General features: G+C 42.0%; 1 protein-coding gene and 1 long non-coding RNA gene across 8 annotated transcripts in view; one reads left to right on the forward strand and one right to left on the reverse strand.

Moving 5' to 3' along the window:
* LOC124295531 overlaps window positions 1-24,583 on the reverse strand; it is a 172,546-nt gene that overhangs the window by 125,960 nt on the left and 22,003 nt on the right. The window lies entirely within an intron of this gene.
* LOC107222259 (neurotrimin-like) overlaps window positions 1-24,583 on the forward strand; it is a 122,744-nt gene that overhangs the window by 95,272 nt on the left and 2,889 nt on the right. For 2 of the 3 annotated variants that reach the window (XM_046745931.1, XM_015661538.2), the window contains exons 7-9: window positions 647-722; window positions 20,490-20,546; window positions 20,831-20,917. In XM_046745931.1, coding sequence (XP_046601887.1) covers window positions 647-722; window positions 20,490-20,546; window positions 20,831-20,917 — 220 coding nt within the window. The remainder of the gene's footprint in view (window positions 1-646; window positions 723-20,489; window positions 20,547-20,830; window positions 20,918-24,583) is intronic. The other variant, XM_046745933.1, reaches the window with a different exon arrangement.

Below are 24,583 nucleotides of genomic sequence, written 5' to 3' on the forward strand. Positions count from 1 at the left end.
TATCCTTAAATCCTTCGTTGGCTATGTTTTCTACGACGAAACAAAAGTTTTTGCGAAGCCTAAGATGCGTGCGATTTTTTTTAGTACGGTAAAATCCATGTTGAAATTCGTAGGAAACTCATTTGTTTAACTTTCAAATATTAAAATATTTCACTGGTCTTTATTTCTCTCGTTCCTTTACAGCGGATAAGCGCTAACCCGAAACCGGAGGAATGTGACCCAATATTAAATACCGCCTAATCAAATTATTATTATTAATTTTTTGTAAATTTTTTTTCAAAACTTTAGGAGAATCCTTATAACCTGACGTTTACTGGCTTTTTTTTCGTTCGATATTTTTACCGAAGAATGAATCTCGTGCGCAAAAAAAAAAAAAAAGAAATCCACACACATTTCTGATTTGACAAGAAGTTTTGTTCCGACGTACCAAAGGATTTGCGTATATCTCAATTTTGAAATCCCCGAAAATGTTCGTTTTTCAAAATTTCAACGCGTCGTTCAGGCAACGGTAAAAAATTTTTTAGCGAAAAACTGCAAATCTACCTATCCCATCCAACTTTCAAAAAAATTAAAAGTATGTGTAAATGTTTCACAACCACAGTGTACAATATCCGTCTAAACCTTCTTCGCATCGCCTTATTTACAGAAAGATGATTTCGGCACCTATAAATGCGTGGCGAAAAATCCACGAGGTGAAACGGACGGGACTATTCGTTTGTACAGTAAGTATCTGCATAGTCGGGACGACACATAACGCGGCCAACGATACGTACAATAAATATACATAAATACGGTAACCTGTGTTGCACATTACACACTGTACATATATACACAGGTTATACAGGGTGTACGCACTAATCGTGCGCAACGCTTCTCTCCTCGCCCCTCCGGCAGCTAACCAGCCTGCTTCTGTAGCAGGTACACGACGTATACATACATAACAGATTAGCATAGGTGGCCGTATATGTAAATGTGCCGCTCGTAACGTATGCATATGACGTAAAGGGTTGTACGGCATACGTGCTGGCGAGGCGAGGCGAGCTGACTCTCTCGCACGCACACACACACACACACACACGTGCAAACGCGCGCAATTCCCTCGCCTCACCCCCCAACCTCACCGCCTTTCTCCCTCTCCATTAGCATGCATCGGTTTTTCGCATTAGCGGCATTCAAATGAAGCCTCCCCTCCCCCTGCCCCCACCACCCTCGGCACACATCTTCCCCCGCACCCTATTTTCACCGTTTAGCATAAAAGGCCTGGTCCGCGCGCAAAAAGAGAAAAAAAGAAAGAAAGAAAGAAAAAAAAAAAAAACGAAAATAATAATATCCGCGAGTCCGAAACGGCCAGCGGCAAATGAAACCTGGGGTATGGACCGCAAAGGTGAGGTGATATTATAGCTGAGGGAAAGGATCAGCTCTCATTGTTACTGGACGCGGTGCTAACGTAAGGATCACGACGTATATATATAAAGAAAAAAAAAAAAATAAGAAAACACTCAGGATCCTATCTCAGATGAGAGAAAAGTTTTCTCTGCATCTTGATGAATAATTGTGTTTTTATTCTCGGAATTAATATGCAAAAACAAGTCCTCGATTATTGCGATAAGAGAGTACGAGAAAATACCGATTTCCAACTATCAATGAGACGGGAAATTGTACGGAAAATTTTCTTTTCTTCCTCCTCGTTCGTTCTTTTTCCATATCTTGGAGATAAGAATTTAAATTTGAATAGGATAAGCGATCTGCCATCCTGCCCGAGTTGAACGAACGAATTTGTCGCGAGTCGTCGTGACGATATCGGATGGATACAGGGCTCGGTAATATCCGGGAAGATCCGAGATAATTAAGAGAATTACCTGCGGTTTGAAAATTGAAAGGTTTTTCCGTTCGTTATTATTTATTTTTTATTTTCTTTTAATCTTCTTCAAACATCATTCGCTTTGAAATTTCTCCGGTTTGCCGTCACAGTCCGCAATAAAGGAAGGTAAGAGGTCGGGAAGGTGAGGGGAGAGGGAAAAGAAAAAGAAGAATAAAAAAAAAAAAAAAAAAAAAAAGAAGTAGAAGAAGAAGGAGCAGGAAAATAAGCGGCGCCGAATGCCGAGTTAGGGGAGAGTCACCCGAAATTAAGTGGTAGCAGTCAGAGATATGTCAGACGAGTTTTATTAAGCGGCATAAAAAGGAGATTTGTAGTCGCGGACCGAACGCGGCAGCGGCGGCAAACGGAGTTGGATAAAGAGAAAGAGAAAGAGAAGGAGAAGGGGAGGGAGGGAAAAAAGAGGGACTAGGGGAAGGCGGAAGCAGGCAGGCCGTAGAGATATGAATTTATTATTAAGGACCGCCTAAGGGCCGCAGCGGCAAAGCGAGAGAGCAAAGACCGCGCGTTTCTTCCTATCCTGCAGTCAGTCGCGGTTTTCCCCACCTCCTCCTCCCCTTGGCCTCGGGGATTTCTCAAGCTTTTGGGAACAAGGGAGAGCGGGCAAAATAAGGGAAGGGCAGCGCTAATTTATTCGGCAAAGTCGAGGTATGCAGTGCTTGAAGATGCCATTTGTATTATAAGGAGAAACTCGCTACTCGCCAACGCGCTCCACCAGATCCGACAATAACCACGGCTCGTTTCCTCGTTACCTTGATTTACCAGAAACGTCGCAACGTCATATCTCCATCCCCATCCCCCTCCCTTACCTTCTTTGTAAAGGTATGCCTCATAATACTTTGTTCGCGAACAAATTCACCGCGAATTTTACATTTACCATTATCATAAATTGTCTGAACTGCAAGTTCAAGCGAATCAACTCAGACAATTTGAAAAAATTTTTCAAAACTTTTCATACAACTTTCACGTTGTAACATGATGATAGTAATTCTCTTTTTTCTTACAAAATATACATGTATATACGTGTGCCCAAAGTTGTGCTGCATATTTATTACATCTTTTCTTTATTTACTTATTATACTTTGTTATTTCATTGTCGCGTTATTTTTGTAATATTACGTTTCATGTTTTACTACGTCAACTTTCTTGTTGTCTAAGAGGACTTGTACCAATGTGAATGAATTGTAATTCTAATTTTTAATGCTCATTCTTTCAAATTGTCCTATCAATTTTCTTCTGTTCTAGCTTGTATGATTTTTACTTTTATTTTTACTATACTCGTCATTTTTACCTTATTTATTTATTTATTTACCTATTTAATAATTTTTTCTCTACTTATTCGTTAATTTGGTTCTATTTATATTTATCTATTGTTTTCTCCCTTCAATGCGTTATTCCTACAACTCGAGTTTTAATTTTAATTTCAATTTTGAGTTTTACTGCACATTTCGTGTCACACGTATGTTACATCGCCCAAGGGAACTTGTCCCAGGACGAATAAACGTCTCTCTCTCTCTCTCTCTCTCTCTGTCTCTTTTTTTTTCCTCCGAAGACGAAAGTTTCAACGAAGTGGTAACACGTTTCGTCTTTTGCAGTATCAAGGTTTTTAATAACGAATTGTCGATAGTTGTATAGCATATAGTTGTGAAAAAGTTGGCAAAATATTCCCAAGGGGTGGCGAATGAGGGGTTGAAAAAGGCAGGGGGAGGGGGGATGAAATTGCAGCAGGTACCGACGAATATTATCGATTCCGCAGCGATTCTCCCGACGTTGGTGGTTAGAGTAGCCGTATACCTGTAAGATTTTCAGGTAACTACACACGACCACCGTTGCAGGGTGGTTGCAAGAAGTGGAGAATCCGAGTTAGGTGGGTACCTCCCTCCTCCTCCATCCTCCCTCGGTGTATAAGGTGTAAAAATTGTACAGTTTATAAGCCCTGAGGGCATCGAGGGAAACTTTTCACCGTGGCAAAAGCTCGGCCCTCCTCCCCTCCTCCCTCCGCCCTGCGCTCAACTTTATTCCTGAAAGTTCTTCTCACTCTTCCCTCTCCTCTTTTACTCTACGTATAAACCGGTACCGCGGAGAGCTGCAGGCCAATCAATTATGGATCTAGCAATGCCTAAGGTGCTTCCATCCCGGATTCCAACGACGAATATCCGCCCCCATTCCCACCCTCACCTTCCCCTGGAACACTCCTGGATTGTCTACTGCATTGCTAGATTTTTATCCAGCCTCCGGCTATCACGCTTCCCTGACTCACTTCCGGAGAGTAAGAAGAAGACGAAGACGAAAAAGAAAAAGAAGAAGAAGAAGAGGAGGAGGAGGAGGCGGAGGAGGAGGAAGAAGCCAAGGTGGAAGAGGAATTAGGGAGAACAACGGAAGTTGGAGAGCCACGGCTGATCAACCGACCCCGGATGTGCTGACGCTGGGCGTTGAAAGGGGTCCTCCTTTCCACCTTCTCGCTCTTCCGCACGGACAAGTTCTCCGCTATCGTTGCGTGCGTTCTGACTGTTTCGTTTAATCGACTCATCCCTTTCCGTTCCTCGCCTCTTTTCTCCGCTCCTCTCATCTCGAGTGCGAAGGGTAGGTACGTTAATAATTAGGTAGCGCTACGTCTCATTAACGACGGGGCAAGCTTTCACCTTGTCAATTAAGCCTCACGCAGCCCCCTCAACCTCACCCTCATCCTCATCCCCCTAATTCCTCTGGGCTGATAAGACAGCTGCGATATTACCCTCGGACTTAACGTTGGCAAGGGACGCGAACTTCAACACTTACTTACAACGATTGCATCCCCTTGATTCGCGGGGTGGACAAATCTCGGATGTTTTATTACCGAGGCTAACGGCGTTTTCAGGATTATTTAACAGGATGGCAGTTTAATGATACAGTTCCTCGCTCGTGGATGGAAAAAATTCCTACTTTATATAATCTACCTATTCTTCGTCTCAAGTGAAATAAATTTTTTAATTCTTCAACGACGAATGAACAACTTTCACTTCTATTGTACGTACCGTGACAGTTTCGTCAACGATCAACGTTTTTACAGACCCGAAAAGTTTTGAATGAGTAAAAAAAAAAAAAGAAAAAAAAATGGTCCACGTCGTTCGAAGAACACAGATCCTTGCGGGTTTTGATCTTCAGAAAACACAAATCAGTCTCATCGATGATCGATGAGAACGAAAAAATAGTAACAAGAATGCAATATAAGAATAATCGTACGTGAATTATACACGATCTTCACGTTACAATAACGTGGTACTTGACAAACTGTAAAATTTTGCAAATCGTAAACTGATAAAAGAAAAACAGGACTAAATAATACCGAGCGGGGAAAAACGTCGGCGGCTGTTTTGCATTCCGGTTGACAAACAACGAAATTTATTTATACGCGTAACCGAAATGTCCGTATAAAAATTACGAGCACACACATCTAGGTGTACGTATATACATTATACGTATGTATTCACATGGCGGGCATATAGGTGTGTATAATCATTTGTTTGACGGTCGTTCACGTCAGGTGGAAACTGGGCAGCAGGGTCCGGAGTATAATTTACCACCGATGAAATCGGGCATCGAAGCGATAGCCAAGTACGAAAGTACCGTTTGTGTCACAATACATACACGCGGTGAGAAAAATTTAACTAAACATAATGTTCCAGCAGATCGATTTTATATTCGTGTTATTTGATACACAAAATTTCTGTAATTCTTACGTTTAAATCGTCATAAGAGCGTGTAATTTGTAATTCTTGCTTTCTTTTTTTCACCTACAAGGAGACCTTGGAGCTATTATTATTTTTTTGTTTTCAATTTTCACCGTCCCTTCACAATTCCAACGTTACTTACATAATAAATTTATGAAAATTATATGAATACTTAGGCACTTAATTAGTATTTTCCTTCTAAAAACACGCTTTTTATAATTTTGCATTTTTTTTTTTCATCGATCTTCCGCGTGAAATTAAACAAAAATTATCTTCAATATCTGTCAGTTAATTTTTAATAAAGTACAGAGTAAAATTTAGTCATCCGAAGCATTACTGTCAGAAACAGTCGAGTTGAAGTCACAGGAACGACAGTTAAATAGAATATCTACAAATTGAATAAAAAGCACGTATTATAAACGATAGATCGTAAAAAAAAAAAGAAATTATAAAAAGCGTGTTTTTTCGTAAGAAAATGTTAATTAAATGCTTAAGTATCCATACAATTTTCATAAATCTATGATGTAAGTAATACATAGAAATTGAGAATGGACTGAAAAATTGCAAAAGAAAAACGAAAAATTAAAAACAGTAAATAAAAGTATCCCCAGCTAGACTTGAACTTGTTTTTCTCGTAAACGGCTGTCCATTTGGATTTTTGAGTTCAAGTCATGTAAGGTCTCCTTGTCAGTCATACACTAAAAAATTGTTCAAATCAATCTAAAAATTTTAACGAACCTGCCGGGACATTTTTGTTTCGAACCGTGTAGAACATGGTAGGTGTGCACAAGACTAAATACGTACGAACAGTAGACGGATGGCAACAATACGGGACTACAGCGGCTGGGGGGGAGGGAGGAAGGGCGGTAGGGGGTGATTTTTTGAGACACCCACTCCGTCGGTCAGAGTGGAGAGGATATTACCATTTAGATGCGAGTCGAGCTGTACACACGCGGCGTCGCGACGGGGTGAGAGCTGAAAAATAAAAGAGGTTCGAGCACCAGCTTTGTCAATCCCCTTCCCGTTTGACATTCACGCCCCATTACCCTGCGTACTTCTATCCCTGAGAAAGAGAAAGAGAAAGATAAGGAGGATCTGGAGGAGGAATAACCAGGACGGACGTACAAAACCGAGACTAGGTTAGACATTCCCCGGGCAACGGTTGTGTTTTCCCGATGTTTTTTCACGTTTATTCACCTCTGCTCTGTGCTCAACGACACCCCATCAGCGGATATCTACTTCGTATTCATACAATGCATATTTGATGATGATATTTTCGGGGCGCGCGGAATAACTAACGAAACGAAGGATGAAAAGAAAGAGAGAAGGGGGAGGGGGTGGGAAAACCAGTAAATGACAAAGGAGGAAAGAAATAAGAGGGGTAAAAACAAAAAAAAAAAAAAAAAATCTCTCGGCTAGACTCGAGTGCAACGAGGTTTTGAGGGAAGGGTTGGTTGTTTGCTGTTCGGCGAAAGCAGCTCCTGGCAGTGTGGCATAACGATAATAAATAAAACTGAGTGAGTACCTAGCGGTAAAGTCTGAGGAGGTGGAGAAGAATAAGCTTAAGAAGCCATCTCCGCGTCACGGGGCTTCGGGTTATACCGACAGCCTTGTCCCCCCCCCCACCTTCCCCCCTTTTGAACCCTCCTCATCCCCATCCCCTTGGCCGGCACGGGAGAAAATGCTTTTTTAATTTCGCTAAAATCTTTTGAACGAAGAAAAGCATTTTAATTTCGAGACTTCACTCTTGACATTAATAAATAGAAGCCCTTAAGGGCATATCGCCCGGCACGACGGGGTGAAATACCGTTATGAAAACGCGGTAGCGAACCAACCAACCAACCAACCAACCAACCAACCAACCAACCAACTCACTCATTCGACGAACGAAAGAACGAACGAGTCTGGCAAATACTAATTAGCGTTATTAATATAACGATCTCTCTGTACCTTTCGCGCCTGCTTTCGATATCCTCTGTATACCTCCCCCTTTCCACCCGCCGGTAAAACCTCGCGCTTTTCTCGCCGGAAGTTGTCGAGGAGGTGGGTTTTCACCTTAAAATATTCTTCCATTTCTCTGGGGGAGGGTGTGGGGAGGGAAAATTTTTATTAAAAGAAAAGAAAAAAAAAAAAAAAAATTGGCAAACACGAGAGCATGAGAACGAAAAAAAAACAAACTTTAATTAAAAAACACTCTGAATCTGTACGACCCGCACCGCCGAGTGGCAGGATATGAACACCCTTAGCGGGAGTTTTCTTTTTTTTTTTTTCCTCCCCCGGTAGTCGATGTCCGATTCGGTCAGCTCGCACGGCTTCAGAAATTGACTTTCATACTCTGCGGGGTTTTCCTCGGAAGGATCGGGAAAAAGAAGGGAAAAGAAAATCGAGGGGAGGGGGTAGAGGGGAAAGAGGGAAGGGTGGGGGGGGGGGGGGGGGTTGGAAAGAAGAGAACAAGAAGAAGTAGAAGAAGTTTGGCAATTTCCTCGGACTAATCTGGCGTCGGTCAGCATTGAGATGCCGCTCGTATTTCGGGGCGCCCCTCTGCAGTCGAGGGGGTCTCTGGTACACACCGCGCTGCGGTGATCCCATGAATTATACAGGAGCGAGGAGGAGATGAGAGACTCTCGGAGAAGGTCCGATATCAGCGGAGACTAAAGGGCCGAGACCGAGGGTTCGGATTATGGCTACCAAAGTTTTCATTCGTTCGTTTATCCCATTTTTTTTTTTATATACAGCTATGCACGAACAGTTTAAAAATTACCGTCGCAATCAATTTCTCTCTAGGTATACGGATTAATATTTTTGGATAGCAAGTTTTTATCGAAGAATATCGGTTGCAACGTCATCGTGGTTTATGCTTGACGGAGAGTAATTGTTTGATTACGTTTTATTTTAAATAAAAAAAAAAAAAAAAAAAATAATAAAATAACACGGTATTTGAACGATGCAAGAGGCGGCACCTGCAGGGAAAATAAACGAATACGCGAATCCGTGAATTATATTACAGGTGGGTATGTATTTTCGCTCGTTGCGTTAGCGGAGAACTTCTGAAAAGTAATCATCGTACCTGTCAGAAAATTTATAATAAGGTAACTAGGGTGTCTCGTTTCTTGTGAAATCGTTTCACTGCTAGAGACAAATAATAATCGAGAAGAAAATTATGAGAATAATATGTTGAAAGAAAAATAAGAAAACATGAGAACCGCCTTTAGCTGCTTTAATTAAAATCACTGCCTCCTCAAATTATATAATCGCATGTCATTTGTGTTTAAGGCGTTATACCTAGTCAGGATTTTTTAAAGATGGTTTTTTTTTTTTTTTCCAATTTTGTTTTCGGAACGTACATATATTCAAGTCTATGAACAGAAAATTTCGAGTCGATCCGATAAATACTATCGAAGTCACGCGCCATTTGCAAAGACACCCCGGAGCGTTTGAAAGTGCTTTTTAAACTTTGAATGCGTTTTTCTCAAAACTAGGTTTTCAAAGTCGGTGAGCAAGATTTCTCGGAAACGGCTGAACCGATCAGTCTCAAATTTTTTTACCCAAGTTTCATGAATATATCTTTCAGTCATTAGTCGAAGGTTTTTTCTCGTCGATAAACATTCTCCATTTTGTAAACAGATTAAGGCGAATATTTTTCATGGAAAATCAAATTTTTTTTTTTTTTTTTGAGAAACCACCGTTTTGCTAAAAATTAATATTTTCCTCATTCCTTGGATTAAATACCAGATGATACGTTATATTGACTAAAGCTTTTTTGTTTTTTAATTTCGGATGATCCAGTCCAGAGATATCTTGCTCACCGCAAGATATCTTTTTTAGAGCTCCTCTCGGAGATCAGATATAACAACTTTAAAAATCATTATTTTTACAAATAAAAAATATTAGATTAAATTTCAAAGTTAACCCAGCATGTATATAAATTTTTGTAGCAATAAATTGAGATGTCTCTTGATGAAAAATCGTTGAAAAATCGCTGTTTCCGGCCTCCAGACTAGGTATAACCACTTCAGAAAAAGACTATACAGAATCGGGGTTTATTTAATAGGTTTTAAGGAACTTGATGGCAGGTTCCGAAATAAAAGAAACTATGGAATAAATTTGTGTCAGGACTGTCAAGAAAATCTATTAGATTAAAACGATGGAGGAAGGCAAAAGGAGTGATGAAGATTGATTAAGGGGACGATGAACGAAGACGAGGGTAGCTGGAATTATTCCAACTTATTCTATTTATTTACAAATATTTTCCCTCGCAAAGTGCCGTTCTGGGATTTTTCTACCAAACGTTGGCCGTAGAATAAAAAGTGCCTTGACAAAAAAGACGCGTAATCGTTTTCGAGTGGAGCGTTAAAAGTCCGTGAAAAATTTTGTTCTTACAGACGAGGGTATATATATAGGTCAATCCCTTATCTTTCGTAGTTAAGGGCTATCTTGTTTCCAATAAAGTACTGCGGTTGATGCTGGTAATAACTGCAATATATTTACACTATTTACATATGTTCAAACGATTCAGATAATTACAATATGGAATTATGCCCAGGATTACCTGAATCAACAACTAGTACTTATAATTATTAACTTTGTTTGATTATAAACTTTAGCGCCAAGCGCTACGAGCCTTTTGCGTGTTTCTGTTTGAATTACGCAGTTTCGACTAATCAGCATGACGACCGCTGTCTCTGGCTTGGTAGGTGTGCCGAGCGGACGACCTCTGATAGTCGCGCTGTAGTTTGGATTAGTCTCAAACTTACATCCCCCCCTCCCCCCCCCCTCCCAGACTTATGTTTCAGGAGTCAGGAGTCTGGAAATAGGGGATCATTTTATTTGCATGATAAACGTTTGACTCTGGTGTTTTAAATCCCGAGTCAATAATATACAGTAAGTCAGAGATTTTTTTCTTTATTCTAAACGGGCCCACTCTGACCGGATCAAGTTTTTTCCTATTTAAACGACTTCCGTTCTGAATATAAACAAGATCACCGACTTCGTATGTTATTTTTCGTTTATTTTTATCATAGTAAACTTTATTTTGATTATGTATTTTTTCTGCATTTAAAAATGCTATTTTTCTGTTTTTCTCTAAATTTTCTAAGTTGTTTTCGTTAAGTTCCGACGGGAGATAGGATTTATCAATTCCATTTAAAAGGTAATTCGGTGTAAACTTTGTTGTGCTGTGTATTGTGTTATTGTAGTTTTCTACACACTGTTCAGCTATGACTGACCACGGCCGGTCTTTTTTTTCAAATATTTTACACCTAATCGCATTAACTAATGTTTGATTTGTCCGTTCATTTTGCCCGTTTGAAAAGGGGCAGTCTACCGCGGTGAAAATGTTTGTTATGTTTTCTGCTTTTAGATAATTTTTAAATTCTTTTGAGTTTATTCCCGCGTATTGATCAGTTAGAAGTACTTTTATTTTTCCCTTTTTCTGAACTTTTTTTACTAGATTTATGAAATCTTTTGCTGTCTGTGTTTTTGCGATCAATACAAAGGCGTACTTCGTGAAGTGGTCTACGATTAAATGCAAGTATTTTTTTGGTGATTTGTTTCCGCTGAACCCTCCTATTGTATCCAAGGATATTATTTGAAACGGCTCCGACGCTGGACCTAATTGTGAAAGGGGTTGAATAAAATTTCCGAACCTTGATTTATTTCTTACGCAAGTGTCGCATGCTCGACAAATAAGTTTTATATGTTTGTGCATGTTTTTAAAATAGTATTTTGGGGTTAAAGTCAGAGTTAACTGCTTTACTCCAATATGACTTTCGTTGTGTATATTTTTTATCATTTGAATACCTAACTTTTCCGTCACCCATATTTTTTCTTTGTTATTTAAGATTTTATAACAAATGTTATTTTTTTTTACTGTTTTATCCTCTTTTTTTATATGTAATTGTTTTTGGTCGTTCCTCAGTTCTTCCATCGATAAAAAATTTACTATTTTTATAGCCGTTTCACTGCTTGTGTTTTCATCTAGTACTGGGTTTCGAGAAAAGCTATCTGCTTCTGCATTATTTTTGCCTGGGTTATACTTGATTTCAAAATCAAAGTTTGAGATGTAGTTTAATAATGCTAATAGTTCAGGATCTTTACTCTTTTTTACATTAAAGTTTTCAAGCGGTTTGTGGTCTGTGAAGATCGTGAATTTATTTCCTATAAGTTTATATTGCCAATATAAAATACACTCTTTTATCGCCAGGACTTCCAAGAATATAGCGCGTTTGTTTTCTTGCGGTTTTGTTAGTTTTTTTGAAAAAAAAAAGACTGGTTTTATAGAATTGTCTTTTTGAGGTTGTTTTAAAATTGCTGCTACTCCTTTTTTGGATGCATCTGTAAAAATGTATATAGGAAGTTTCGGGTCAAAAATTGCCAATATCGGCTCAGAGCTGAGATAGTTTTTAATTTTTTTAAAACTGTCTTCACATTCTTGTGTCCATTCGAATTTTACATTTTTTCTAAGTAAATTATGTAGTGGTTCTAATTCTATCGAAGCTTTCGGTATGTATTTTAAGTAGAAATTTATTTTTCCCAAGAGTTGCCTCACATTTTTTTGATTCTGCGGTTTCGGAAATTTTTTTATTGCTATTAAGTTATCATTTAGAGGTTTTATCTTATTTTCTTTTATTTCATGTCCCAAATAGATAACTGACTTTTTTGCAAATGTGCATTTTTTTTTGTTTAACTTAAAACCCGCTTTTTCTATGGCGATGAGAGTTTCGTTAATGTGACGTGAATGATCTGAAGAATTTTTTGAAAATATCAAAATATCATCGATATAATTTATCGCGAATTTCTCGAGATTGTTTTTCGCTAATACGTCACTCAGAATTCTCTGAAAAATTGCCGGAGACGATTTTAAGCCGAAAGGCAAACATTTCCATTGCCAATGCCCGTTTTGGGTTATAAACGCGGTTTTATATCTATCTTTTTCTCTAATCGGGATTGACCAGAAGGCCGAATTTATATCTAATTTTGTAAAAAATTTGCAATCCCGGACTTGCATTAGCAGATCGTCAATGATTGGGAATGGGTGGCATTCTGGTATAATTATTTTATTTAGTTCGCTATAGTCTACGCATAACCGTGACTTTCTCCCTTCTTCTTTCTTCAAAACAAGAGTTACCGGGGAAGCGAACGGACTAGTCGAGCGTTCAATTAAACCTACTTTCAGTAATGATTTTATTTGTGAATTTATTTCTTCGCTATCCGCTATAGAGCATTTGTACGGTTTTCGCGCAATATATTTATTTTTGGTAAGCTTTACTGGCGCCTCGTAGCCTGTTACTTTGCCTACTTTGAACTTGTCCTCTGTAAACAGCTGTTTGTGTTTATTCCACACGCGTTCCAAATAGATCTCACTGTTTACCGCTATGTTTGTTGACATAGATTCTGTTTTCCTATTCTCATGTAACTGACATTTCTTTGTATCATTTTGAAAAATTTTCAAATTTTCATTCTGACACAGTTTAAATTCTTTGATTGCATCTAAACCTAACAAAATGTCATCCTGAAAAGAGACACTTTTTACAATATAAAAACATATTGTTTTTGAAATATTAAAAATTTTTGTTCTTAGATTTATTGAGCCTAACGTATTCGTAGTGCCTGCAAATGTATTGAGTTTGTTTACCCCACTTATTTTTTTGTTTAATTTTAATTTTACCACTGTATCATAATTTATTATCGATACGTTTGCTCCCGAGTCATATACCGCAACGACTGGAGTATCCTCGATACCTATTGTTAATCTGATAAGTGGGGTCGCCATCCGTTTTTTGATTCGTCAGAAGACGCTACGCTCTCTTCAATGTTCGTGTTATTTATTATACGTATTTTATCATTTCTTGTTTTCTCTTTATCATAGAGTTTTAACCTGCACACATCTTCTGAGTGATACCTGTTTGGAAATCCTTTTTTATTGCAGTAGGAGCATGGTTTTTTTTCTGATTTATTTTCCTCTGGGATTTTTGTTTTGATTTTTTTCTCTACAAGACCTTCTGACTGATTTATGAGCGACATTAATTTATCAATTGTATCTAAATCTTTTCTATTTATGTGTACTTGAATTTTTGCTGGTAAGCCCAAAACAATTAAATTTATTTGAGTGTTTTCTGATATTTTAGAATCTGTGTCTAAAAGCAGATTTCTCTTTTTTAGTGCGTACTCTAAAAGCGAACCATTTAAATAACGAAATTCGTATGCATACTTTATTTCTGGCCACCCTATCACGGCAAAAGTATCTAAAAAGGAATTTTTCCAATGCTCCCATGGCCTTGTAATCCTATTTATTTTCAAAAAGCTTTGAAACCAGTCAAGGGCCGGTCCCTCCAAAAAAAATCTCAACGTCTCTGCGTAGTTTTCTTCTCTACATTTTAAACGGGTGCACTCGCTCACGAAAAGATCCATAAAAATAGCCGCGTTCTGGTTTTTTCCTGAGAATTTTTCCAGAATCATGTTTTTCACTCGTGACGTTATCTTTTCATGCGGAAAGGTTTCAAAATTATGGGTGGGAACGGGACTGGGATCACCATACGCTCGACATTCATCCAAATAAATACCGTCGTAACATACATTTCCCTCTTCATCTAAGTATTGCCCTTCAAGTTCATCTACTAGCGAAATCCACACCTTCCGGAACTTTCCCCGTGTTTTAACACTCTTGACTATATTTTTCACGATCTTCGTTTCGAAGAGTTTTGGATGATTCTCTTTCGTTGAAAAGTGTTCCGGAAATTCATAAGTCGTGTCCTCTCCTTCTAATTGAATTGTGCGAACTCTCAAAATGGTGGTTCTAGCGTCTAATGCCTCGGAGACAAAGCAGAATTTTGCTCGAACCACAGCCATAGTTGTTGATTTATAGGTCAATCCCTTATCTTTCGTAGTTAAGGGCTATCTTGTTTCCAATAAAGTACTGCGGTTGATGCTGGTAATAACTGCAATATATTTACACTATTTACATATGTTCAAACGATTCAGATAATTACAATATGGAATTATGCCCAGGATTACCTGAATCAACAACTAGTACTTATAATTATTAACTTTGTTTGATTATAAACTTTAGCGCCAAGCGCTACGAGCCTTTTGCGTGTTTCTGTTTGAATTACGCAGTTTCGACTAATCAGCATGACGACCGCTGTCTCTGGCTTGGTAGGTGTGCCGAGCGGACGACCTCTGATAGTCGCGCTGTAGTTTGGATTAGTCTCAAACTTACATATATATGTACATGTTTACAGATTATAAAGCGCAAGTCTGTACGAAGGATAACCGAGGCGTACCCTTGTCGCGATTTTGTAGTCTCGCATTATTGTATTGTATTTTTCTTTTTTCTTTTTCTTTCGTTTTCTCTTTCATTTTCACTCGTTCTCACGCAGGAAAATACGTTAAAAGTGGTCGGAGTCGGGGGAAGAGAAGATCGAGAACGGGATTTGGCAATGAGTGGGTTTCGGTAAAGTGGTAATTCCGTCGTCACGTCGCGTCGCGTAGCGTCGCGTCGGCTCGACGTCGCGGCGCATCTCGACTCGTTAAGAAAAAGGGAATGAGAAAAAAAAAGAAAGAGAAGAAGAAGAAGAGAAGGTGGAGTTACAGCGGGTCTCTGAAATAATAAAGATTCGGAATTTTTCACTCTCCCCCTCCCCCCCTCCTTTCCCCGTCCGACGTGCGCAAAGATCCCGAGATCTCGGGCTTCTTGGAATTCGCAGCTCGTAGCGAAGGGCGGGGGAGGAGGTATAAGATACACATACAAATTTTCGATGAATATTTGCATATAACAGCTCACCGGCATCATTTAGCACCCGCCCGAGCAACGAGCACGGATTATACAATATTATTCGCGTACGCCTATATGCATGTATGTAGAGGTATGTACACAGGTGTACATAAGATAAGCGCACAAACACGATGCGATCATCCTGACGTAATTATTAAACGAAAGATTGACGTGTGGCTGCAATATTCACAGAATTCAGATTAGCCGAACCCGTCTATATATACATCGCACGGGTTTCACAGGCATCCGCCTCGATCCCGATCCTCGGCCTCCCACATATATTAACTTTCGATTTTTCATTAAACCACCAGCGACACTCATCTGCCCTCTGCAGCGCGTGCACGTTCATGTACCTGAAGATAAAAATAATCGTTTGGAATCGTTTGCTACATCATATCAATAATCCATTGAAAACATACGTTACATAGTAAAATATATCAGCGTAATTTTTTTCCTCCAATTAACAACGATAAAAATAATAAGACAAAAGTACCCAGAATAGATGAAAAGAGAGATGAAGGAGAAAAAAAAATTACTATCGCAGTAATATCTTTTTCCATGTATCCATGTAATTCAAATTCTTCCAACGAACTGCGAAGCTGTAACCGGAGAAGAGAAGGTCTGAACTCTAAATTCTGGGTACAGAGAGCGTTCCACCTTGGGCAGAAAGGAGAGCCGCTGACGGCCCCCGTAAGATTGATTGGAGTCACGGGATGGAAAATTAACGGTCTAGCTCGAGGTGGTCCGGGGCTGCAGGGGCGTAGGAAGGGGATGGGGGTCTGAGGGAGAGGGAGGGGGGGGGGGGGGGGGCGGAAGTGTGACAGCCGCCGCATACTAATTCCTTCCGAGCCCTCGCTCACCACCCTTCACCCACGACCAACCCCCGGATCCCGTTCGCCCGAGGACGACGAGGACGACGAGGAAGATAGAGGCGATGCCAACGACGAGGAGAGGCGTCCACCTTTGTAACCAAACCGGAACCTCGCGTGTCCGAAAGACCAACCTTTGTCACAGTTAACTTTGCAGGAGGGCCAGAAACGCGGAGAACGCAGCGACGTTTCCTCGTCCAAGCTCGCACATCGTGCCTTATCCTCTTCGAAATGCCTGCGAGCATTCGTCCCGGCATTCCGTGTAATTGGTGTATTTTGATATACCGGAGCAACAAACAGACGTTCGTGATTTCATCTACTAGCTCGATACCGGATTTACCGGATCGTAGAACCGTAGAGAGAACAGCGACGATGCCTCTCTGATCGTCGTTAATTGCCTCGTAAGATGGCTATTAGCGAGAGGGTGAAGGATGCATGGCTGAAGGGGGTTCAGTGGCGATGGTTCAGGATACGTCTTCGGTGAAGCGCCGAAAGTTTAAAGACGATTCGAAGGTGCAGGGCCCGCTGGAAACTCTCTTTTCCTCTTCGTCCTCTTCCTTTTCTTCTTCTTCTTCTTCTTCTTCTTGTTCTTCTGCTTCTTCTTCACCTCCACATTGTCGCTCTCGAAGACGTGCCAAAGTTACAAATATCTGCACAGCAAACGCCCGAGTAACGACCGAGAAACTAACGATCCTCCCCGGTGTGGAGAAAGAGAGTGAGAGAGAGAGAAAGGGAGAAAGAGAGAGAAAGGCAGGGCCTGCGCCTCTTCTCCCTTGGCTCTCTTTCTTATCTTTCTTCCGGAGCACATGATCCCATCGCAAACGGAAACGGACGTCAGGCAGAGCCCCTCCTTCATCTAATTCCGACACTTTCACTCGCCTCTCATCTCGGGGCTTTCAGATTTTCGTGTTATTGTATATTATACATAATACATCGTCTTTCGTTACGCTGCTTTCCTTTCCTCGTGAATAACACCTGGGGGCATGCCTTTGCACCTTGCAGGACTTTAGATCTCCGAGAGAGGTTAAGGTCGGGGGCAATATTCTAATTGGTACTTGCTAACGTCTGAATAGCTTCTTCCGAGGACCTCCCCGGCTTCCTTCAAAGGAGTACCTCCGCAACGAAAAGGAAGAAATTGGATGGATGGACGCGAATAGCGGTGCCACTAAGAAGGAGAAAAGGGGGAGAGGATTGATGTCGGAGACAGGCGGGAGCGATGAAGAAAACGAAGACGCCAAGGCAGGGCTGATGCTATTAGGCTAATTAAGGCGTCTTTAAGATTTTAACAAGTCTCTCCGTCCTCGTTCCTCTCGATCCCGAGTCGCGAGGTCGGGCGAGGAGACCGGATAAGAGAAAGAGAGAAAGACACCGCTGTGTATACTTCTTCAAACTTCAAACGGTCCCGGGTCCACGAGGTAGCCGTTCACGCAAATCCGTTTTTGCCCTTTTCTCCCCTCCGGCCCGAGTGTAACGCCAACTGATCAATTGTCAGGGAAAATTTTCGCGACATCCGAAATCAGGAACTTTTCAGCAAACGTATAAACCCTTTGATCGGTACCTTATACACGCCCGGGGACTTTCGGCTTGGACAAACTCCCCTTCGCTTCGGCAAACTGATGTTTGCACCGTGCGGAGAGCGCGCTGAAACTTTCGATCAAATAAATGGCTCTCTATGTGGTGTAACGTTAACACGGAAACACACAAACGCGGAGGCGTGCGACGTGCACGTAGAGAGACGAAACACGTACCGCGACAGTCGCAGCTGCTGGTTGGCTGGCCAATCCTCGAACCATAGTCGTCGAGCAGAGCTGCCTTCAATGTGGATTCTAGATTGTAGAGCGCAGAATTCGAAATGGGCGAGGTAAATGCCCTACGGCGTTGTCAAACTTAAACTGGTAAATAAGCAGCTTGTTATTTGCTCACGGGTCCAACGGTCTTTCTCCAACCTCCCTGACATCACCTGACGTATTCATTCACCTTTGGGAGTGCGCTGCACGGCAACGTACACATTGCAATTTACGACAAGCCATTATCGTTCCGTGTATAGTCCTTTGGAGATTTGCATAGATCGAGTAATGTTAACTCGTCGGTATGACGGGCTAAGTAGATTTGGATCACTACAAGGACTGCGCGGAAATCTCTCAAAGTCAACTAGAAGTCGAAAGCCTCATTTATAGCGATAGTTGAGCCCGACTAGTTCAGACTTTCCGAAAGTCACTGAGATCGGTCCAAGGTCGTCAGAGATAACATTTCCAAGTATCGAGATAAGCTGTCTCGCTACGAATACGAAAAGTGAAAATATTATTCACCGATTTGAAACCGAGGATCAATACCGAAGTCTGTAAGGGATATTCAACACCTTGCTAATATACGGAAAAGCTGAAGGCTGAGATTTTGGGGTGAAATAAAAATTGGCGCGTTGCGTTGGTATTAAGGGGTGACGGAAGTCGATACGTACGGTGAAAAGTCCCGAGCATCCGTTCCGGAATCATCAATCAAGGTTGGAAAGGGTGGCGGGACGTTAGCGAGAACTTAAATGGTAGGGACAACGGATTTTAATATCTCTCTCGCGAAGAAAATAAAAGTTACCGACGCTATAAATCAAAAGTGAAAAGTCACCGCCAAACTCAACGACGCTGACGCTTGGACAGCTCACCGCCACCTTGGCTCAGAGCCACTCCACTCCACTCCACTCCACTCCACTCTCGACTTGACTCTACTCGACTCGATTCTACTCGACTCGACTCGACTCGACTCGACTAGACTCGACTCGACTCCATCTACTCTCTCTCGACGACGACGAACCTGTCGGCCACTCTCCTTCTCTCCTCCACAAAACGAGAGGCGAACGTTGCACGAGGTGATGAATGAATTTCTGCCCTTCCCTGTATACATATAGGTGTTCCTTTCCTTATACGACGCGTACAATCTCCCCATGTATCGTCCAACCACCCCGATTCCTTGTCCTTTGCGCAACGCGATTATTCTCCAGTTTCCCCTACCTGACCCTCTTTCTTCCTTTCCTTTTTCTCCGTTTCCTTCATCCCCCCGTAAAAACGGGAACTCCAATCTCCATCCACCGTCGCCCGACTGCTAGTTCGATTTTTTTAAATTGGCAAATTTATCGCAATAATTCCGTCGGGGATCCGGCTTAAATTACACACCGATCTGCAGTCTCCGCCTATATATATATATATTTCATTCCAAGATTTGGAACGATCGAGATTTACATTTTTTATTACTCTCCGATGAGGATTGGTATGGAGTACCCGAGGCTCGAAGACTGGGGTGAAATTTTTCGGGTCAATTCGATACCTACTGGACCTGAAAACCACGTCGTACATTATTTCGTTCATCATCTTACAGGGAAGGTATCTCAGGTCGATCGCTCCGATTTGGTTTCTTCCGTAACATATTATAGTAGACTAAGATCTGAGGGACACGTATTTTGTTTTATCTGCCATTAAACACTTTGAGGGCGTGAAACCACTCTCCAAATTAAGGCATGTCAAGAGGCAATTTGGCAGTCTCACCGACACGAACATAATATTTTTTGCCAATCCAACAGGAAAAGTTTTATCACAATGAGAAATGAAAATGGTAATTCTCTTAATTAAAAAAAAATAAATAAAATAAAACCCTTTGACATGCCATACTTTGGAGGGTGGTTCTACCCCCTCATAGTGTTTAATGGTAGAGGAAAAAAAATACGTATCGCTTAGTTCATAGTCTACTATAACGCGTTAGAAAAGAAATCAAATCGGACGGTTGACCTAGGATACCTTTCTTGTTAAAGGAGTATGAACAGACCTTGATATCCCTTTTCATCGCCATGTCACCCCTCAAGAGGTACAAAGGTCGCACATGTGATACGTTAGACCAACGGTTAAGGACGAAACGTTGTCCAAGATAACTGGCGTGAGCGGAAGAACCACGTGGTCCTAGAGAAAAGGAGGCGCGGATAAAATATGGCCGGGGAGTTTGGCCACCCGGGTGGTGCCGGCTAATATGTTTGAGGGTGAAGTTAGTAACAGGTGGTGCGATCCATAACAACTCCTGTTCCGGTGTTTCCCCATCCTACCGCCCTCCTCGTCCTCCTCCTTCTTCTTCTTCCTCCTCCTCCAGGTCCCGCTGCTGCTCCGAGATATTCTCTCTCAACGCGGCCTTCTTTCTCTGGTCATCCCCCCTTAATCCCGAGGCCGCGAAACGTTGATGAAAAAAATAAATTATTTATCACCAACCCGTCGTCTCGTTTGTTCCAGTCTCGGACCCACCCAGCACAAGCCCAAGCCCAGTTACGACCGAGTTGTCCAGAAAAGGTGAGATGGATTTTTTCAGATATCAACCCCACGGTCTAGCGGTCATCAGTCGGGAAAGCCGCTTTATCTCCCACACCGCGAGTGAATGGAGCGTCCGATATGTAACATACCATGCGTCGTTCCTAAAAAGCACTTCCATAACATCGCGAGTGCTTGAGAAGTGCTTGTTTTTCCCACATTTCTCTCTCACTCTCTCTCTCTCTCTCGCGCGATTCAACGTAATACTTATAATCAAGCTCGCTCCCCGAACAATTACTACAAACGCTTTCACTCTCTTTTTCCAGACTGGGACTCGACGGCGGAGCTGAACAACTCGGTTTACGGGAATCCGAGCTCTCTGACAATCCAGAACGAAAAGGGAGCGAAAGTGGGTAAGTCGAAGCTCTCGGCATCGTGGTGGGGTGGCGGTGCCTCCTCCTCTTTGGGTTCGGGGCTCCTTAACCCCGGGGGTTAAGTAGCGCTCCCACGGATGAGGGTTTGCGGTATTATACGCAGCTTTAAGAGTGGCTTTAAGGCAATCGGGGGCCGACTGGCGCGTCCTCTCCTTCCCAAATGTAGGGTAAGGAAGAGGGGTGGAGGGGGTTGCAGCCGCGTCTCGTCGCGGAACGAGGATGTAACATCAATATTTCATGTATGCTAACACGCCAGAACTAATAATGCGCCTCCTCGCGCTCACGGCGGCGAGAGCGATGGGAGAAAAAGAAAACTTAGAAGCAGAAGAATAAGAAGAAGAACAACGCTCGGGAAATAATATCGGGCTGCTGCCCTTCTCCTCCCCCTATCCAAAAGAGCGCAGTTTATGCCTTATATTAAATTTAATCCCAAGTGCAAGTGTTTTCCGAAATCTCTCCTCTCCTCTACTCTCCTATCCTCTCCTCTATTCCAACCTCCGCTTTTCCGTCCTTGACGACGTAGCTCGCCGCCTGACGCCGAGGCCGTCGAGGGTACAGGGTATAAGGTTTGTAATTGGCGCAACATCTGCGGTCTGCCGGAGCATTAATGTTTGCCTCTTGCGTCTCCAACCTAACCAGCCGCATCCGCGCCACTTCGTATCATACCGGGCTATACCCTTCACACATAGAAACACGGGGCACAGACACGCGTAAATGACGAGCTACCAGAGCAAATTACACCCAACGAGAAGTACGCTGTCATACCCTGCGAATCTCAAGAAGAGCGTTCACTTCTTCTCTCTGCCTCTGGGTACCGTTTGTACCGTAGCTTATTGTTCTCTGCGGAGATTACAGGTACGCGAATTGGATGAAAAGCGTGTACAGAGTTGATGCTGCAATTAGCAATCTTGAGAACGATTTGCAGGGTAGACCTAGAGTACTTTCACCTCTGACGATCTGTTGCGTTCCACACAGACGTCACGCGGTACTTCATACCGATCAGAATTTAAGTCGGAAGGTGCAACTGTGGTTTGGTTGGTCATAAATTATCTTGGAACCCTAGCGAGTCAAGCTTTGTGCGTCTGTAGAAGCTTTGTTTGATGGCAATTCGAGTCGGCGGAGCAAAACGTTGGATCTTGTCTCATGGAGGGATAGTATATATGATGTGCTCTCCATACTTCGGTGATTTCATTTCTGTTCTCGGTTGCTCTCTGCACGTACACATGACTATAACGTAAAAGCATTGTTGAAATATCCGTCCATACCGAAGTTGTATCGAAATTGGTTTATTGTTGGGTATCATGGTTATTTCGGTTTAACAAGCTCGAGTAGATTGTCCAGGGACCCTGACGTACGTCGCAACTTCGAAACTCTCCTCTTTTCACAAAGTCACGTACTTTCTGGATAATTTATGTATCCATGGACAGACCAAAGTAGTAAGGTCAAATTGTCATAATCTGTTGATATGCTACGGCACGTCACGAGAAGTTAGCACATCGTATAATTGGAATTTGTTTTTCTATAAAAAACGCCAAGAACTTTTGTAGATCTTGATTGAAACCATAGAACTTCACGATATCAATAACTTGCAGGTCCAGCGATCGAAGTCAGCATCTCATTTTTCGAAAATATTTTTTTCTGGGCAAATTCAACGGAACTGTCATTCAAACCGGTATAGAACTGTAGAATAAACCGTTCGGGATGCTACAAGAATTGGAATTTGTTTTCGAGATACTGACACTTGATACACACTTTGAGAAACGTAAAAGGACAGGCATAACAGACATCAACTAATCGACGATCGCGTTCAGTAGGTTAAATTCTTGATTTAGTAGACCGGTTCCTGCTTGAATCCACACTGTGGAAAGGGGTGTTGCCGGGTTGGTCCTCGTCCCACAGCATCTGCTCTATATGAGCACCGCTCTAACGCACATAGCGTCTCCGTAATCGGTGGATTATCAAACAAGGCTTGGTGCAACGCAGCAGGAAGCAACTACGTGCGTCGAGGCAGCTTCCCCGAGGTCCAAAACCCCATCCTCGTCCATCCCACCCCTCTGATCCGTGTCGTTGAGAGGCGGCGACCCGCAACCAGTACCAGGGTCCAAACCCAAGGTACGGTCCGGTCGGCGGCGGTGGTGGTGCTAATGTTTGCTCAAGATTTGCATACGTCTGTCCAGCGGATGGTCAGCGGGGCGTGCGCGGATCTTCTCGCGGCGTGTTGTACCGGCGCCTTGCGCCAGCATGTAGTAACTTGATCGCCAATTACCTTACCAAAATAGCCCATTGTGCCAAGACTGTGTGGCCAGGATGACGCGGAGGCTGGACCCTGGCGTCGTCTGCTATGGGGAAATTGCGCCGGAGGAACAAAGGCGTTGAGTTACGCAGAGGCGACCGCTGCCGCCATCGACCAACCGTCGAACAAGGCGCGCCCCTCCCCGTGACTTCAACGGGAGTTGGTTTACCCTCTAGACTCGGGAACCTTTTTACGTAATTAAATGCAGGTGTAGCTTTGTAGTACCTACTCGACTATTGCGTTAATTTAATACTTGTCCTGCCCGCTAGACAACGGCGCAGATGCACCAGTGGCAGCGGATGGAGGCTAAAATCACGAAAGACCGAAAAGTCGACTGGTCGGAGACTCGACATTTTTTATATACGAATTTTAAAGTAACGAATGATCAGTGCACCGGAATAAGAATTCTCGATCAATCACACAGAGAATAATTGTTTTCACAAATGTTCATTCAAGCGAAAGTTCTATTAGTCGACAAACTATTTTCAGCACAGTCGGTACTTCGAATGAACAAAGCAGAGAATGTGAAGATAAGGAAAAATGAAAGTTACGAAGTTGAAAATTGAGAGTGAAATTCCGAATTTATGGAATTCGTCAATTCGACGTTAGTTTTATCAAGATTATCTCATTGTATCGGACGATCGTCCGTGTCATCGAAGAAAAAAAACGCAAAGGAATAGGCGACATATTTTTAATAACATTTAAACGGAGCAACTTTTCTCCCGTACGTTTAATTTATTCAAGACATTGTTACATTAAATCGCGTTCCACATTCACGTGTCACTTCAAAAGCGTAACGCCATCTGTTAGCTGCAGCTGCTTACGTTGGAAAGAATAAATGTGTTTCCGATGTCTTGAAATCTTTCTGTATTTGGTCCATTCTGTCTAAATAAATTTTGGGATTTCGTTTTTTCGAGTCTTTGGTCAGTCGTTATTAATAAATTCGGCTTCGTAAATTTTCGAAAAGGGCACGAGTCTGAGATTTGAAAAGTTAACTTATTGACTGTTCGGTATTTTCGCAATTTAATATCTTACCTAATCTCAAAAAAAAAAAAAAAAAAATGTCGGCATAAATTTATTTATACATTCTTACGTTCTCAATTTTTATTCTTCTACAAGAAAACTTTTCGTATTTACGGTTTTTCTACGTTGTCAACTAACGGTAATTCGACTCTCGGGATTTCGTCCCGTCGACTTTTTGGTCTTTCCCATTCTCGTACCCCACCCACGAGAGCAGCGTTTCGACGCCCGTTGTTTGTTCATCGGTAACGCGAGTAACACACGTTCGTCTACCAATGGACAGACCCGATTCCAACGATGCAGTTGTAGTCGTGTATTTTCACTTCTTTAAA

Source organism: Neodiprion lecontei, chromosome 7 (assembly GCF_021901455.1).
Source record: "Neodiprion lecontei isolate iyNeoLeco1 chromosome 7, iyNeoLeco1.1, whole genome shotgun sequence".
In the NCBI taxonomy this organism is placed as follows: domain Eukaryota; kingdom Metazoa; phylum Arthropoda; class Insecta; order Hymenoptera; family Diprionidae; genus Neodiprion; species Neodiprion lecontei.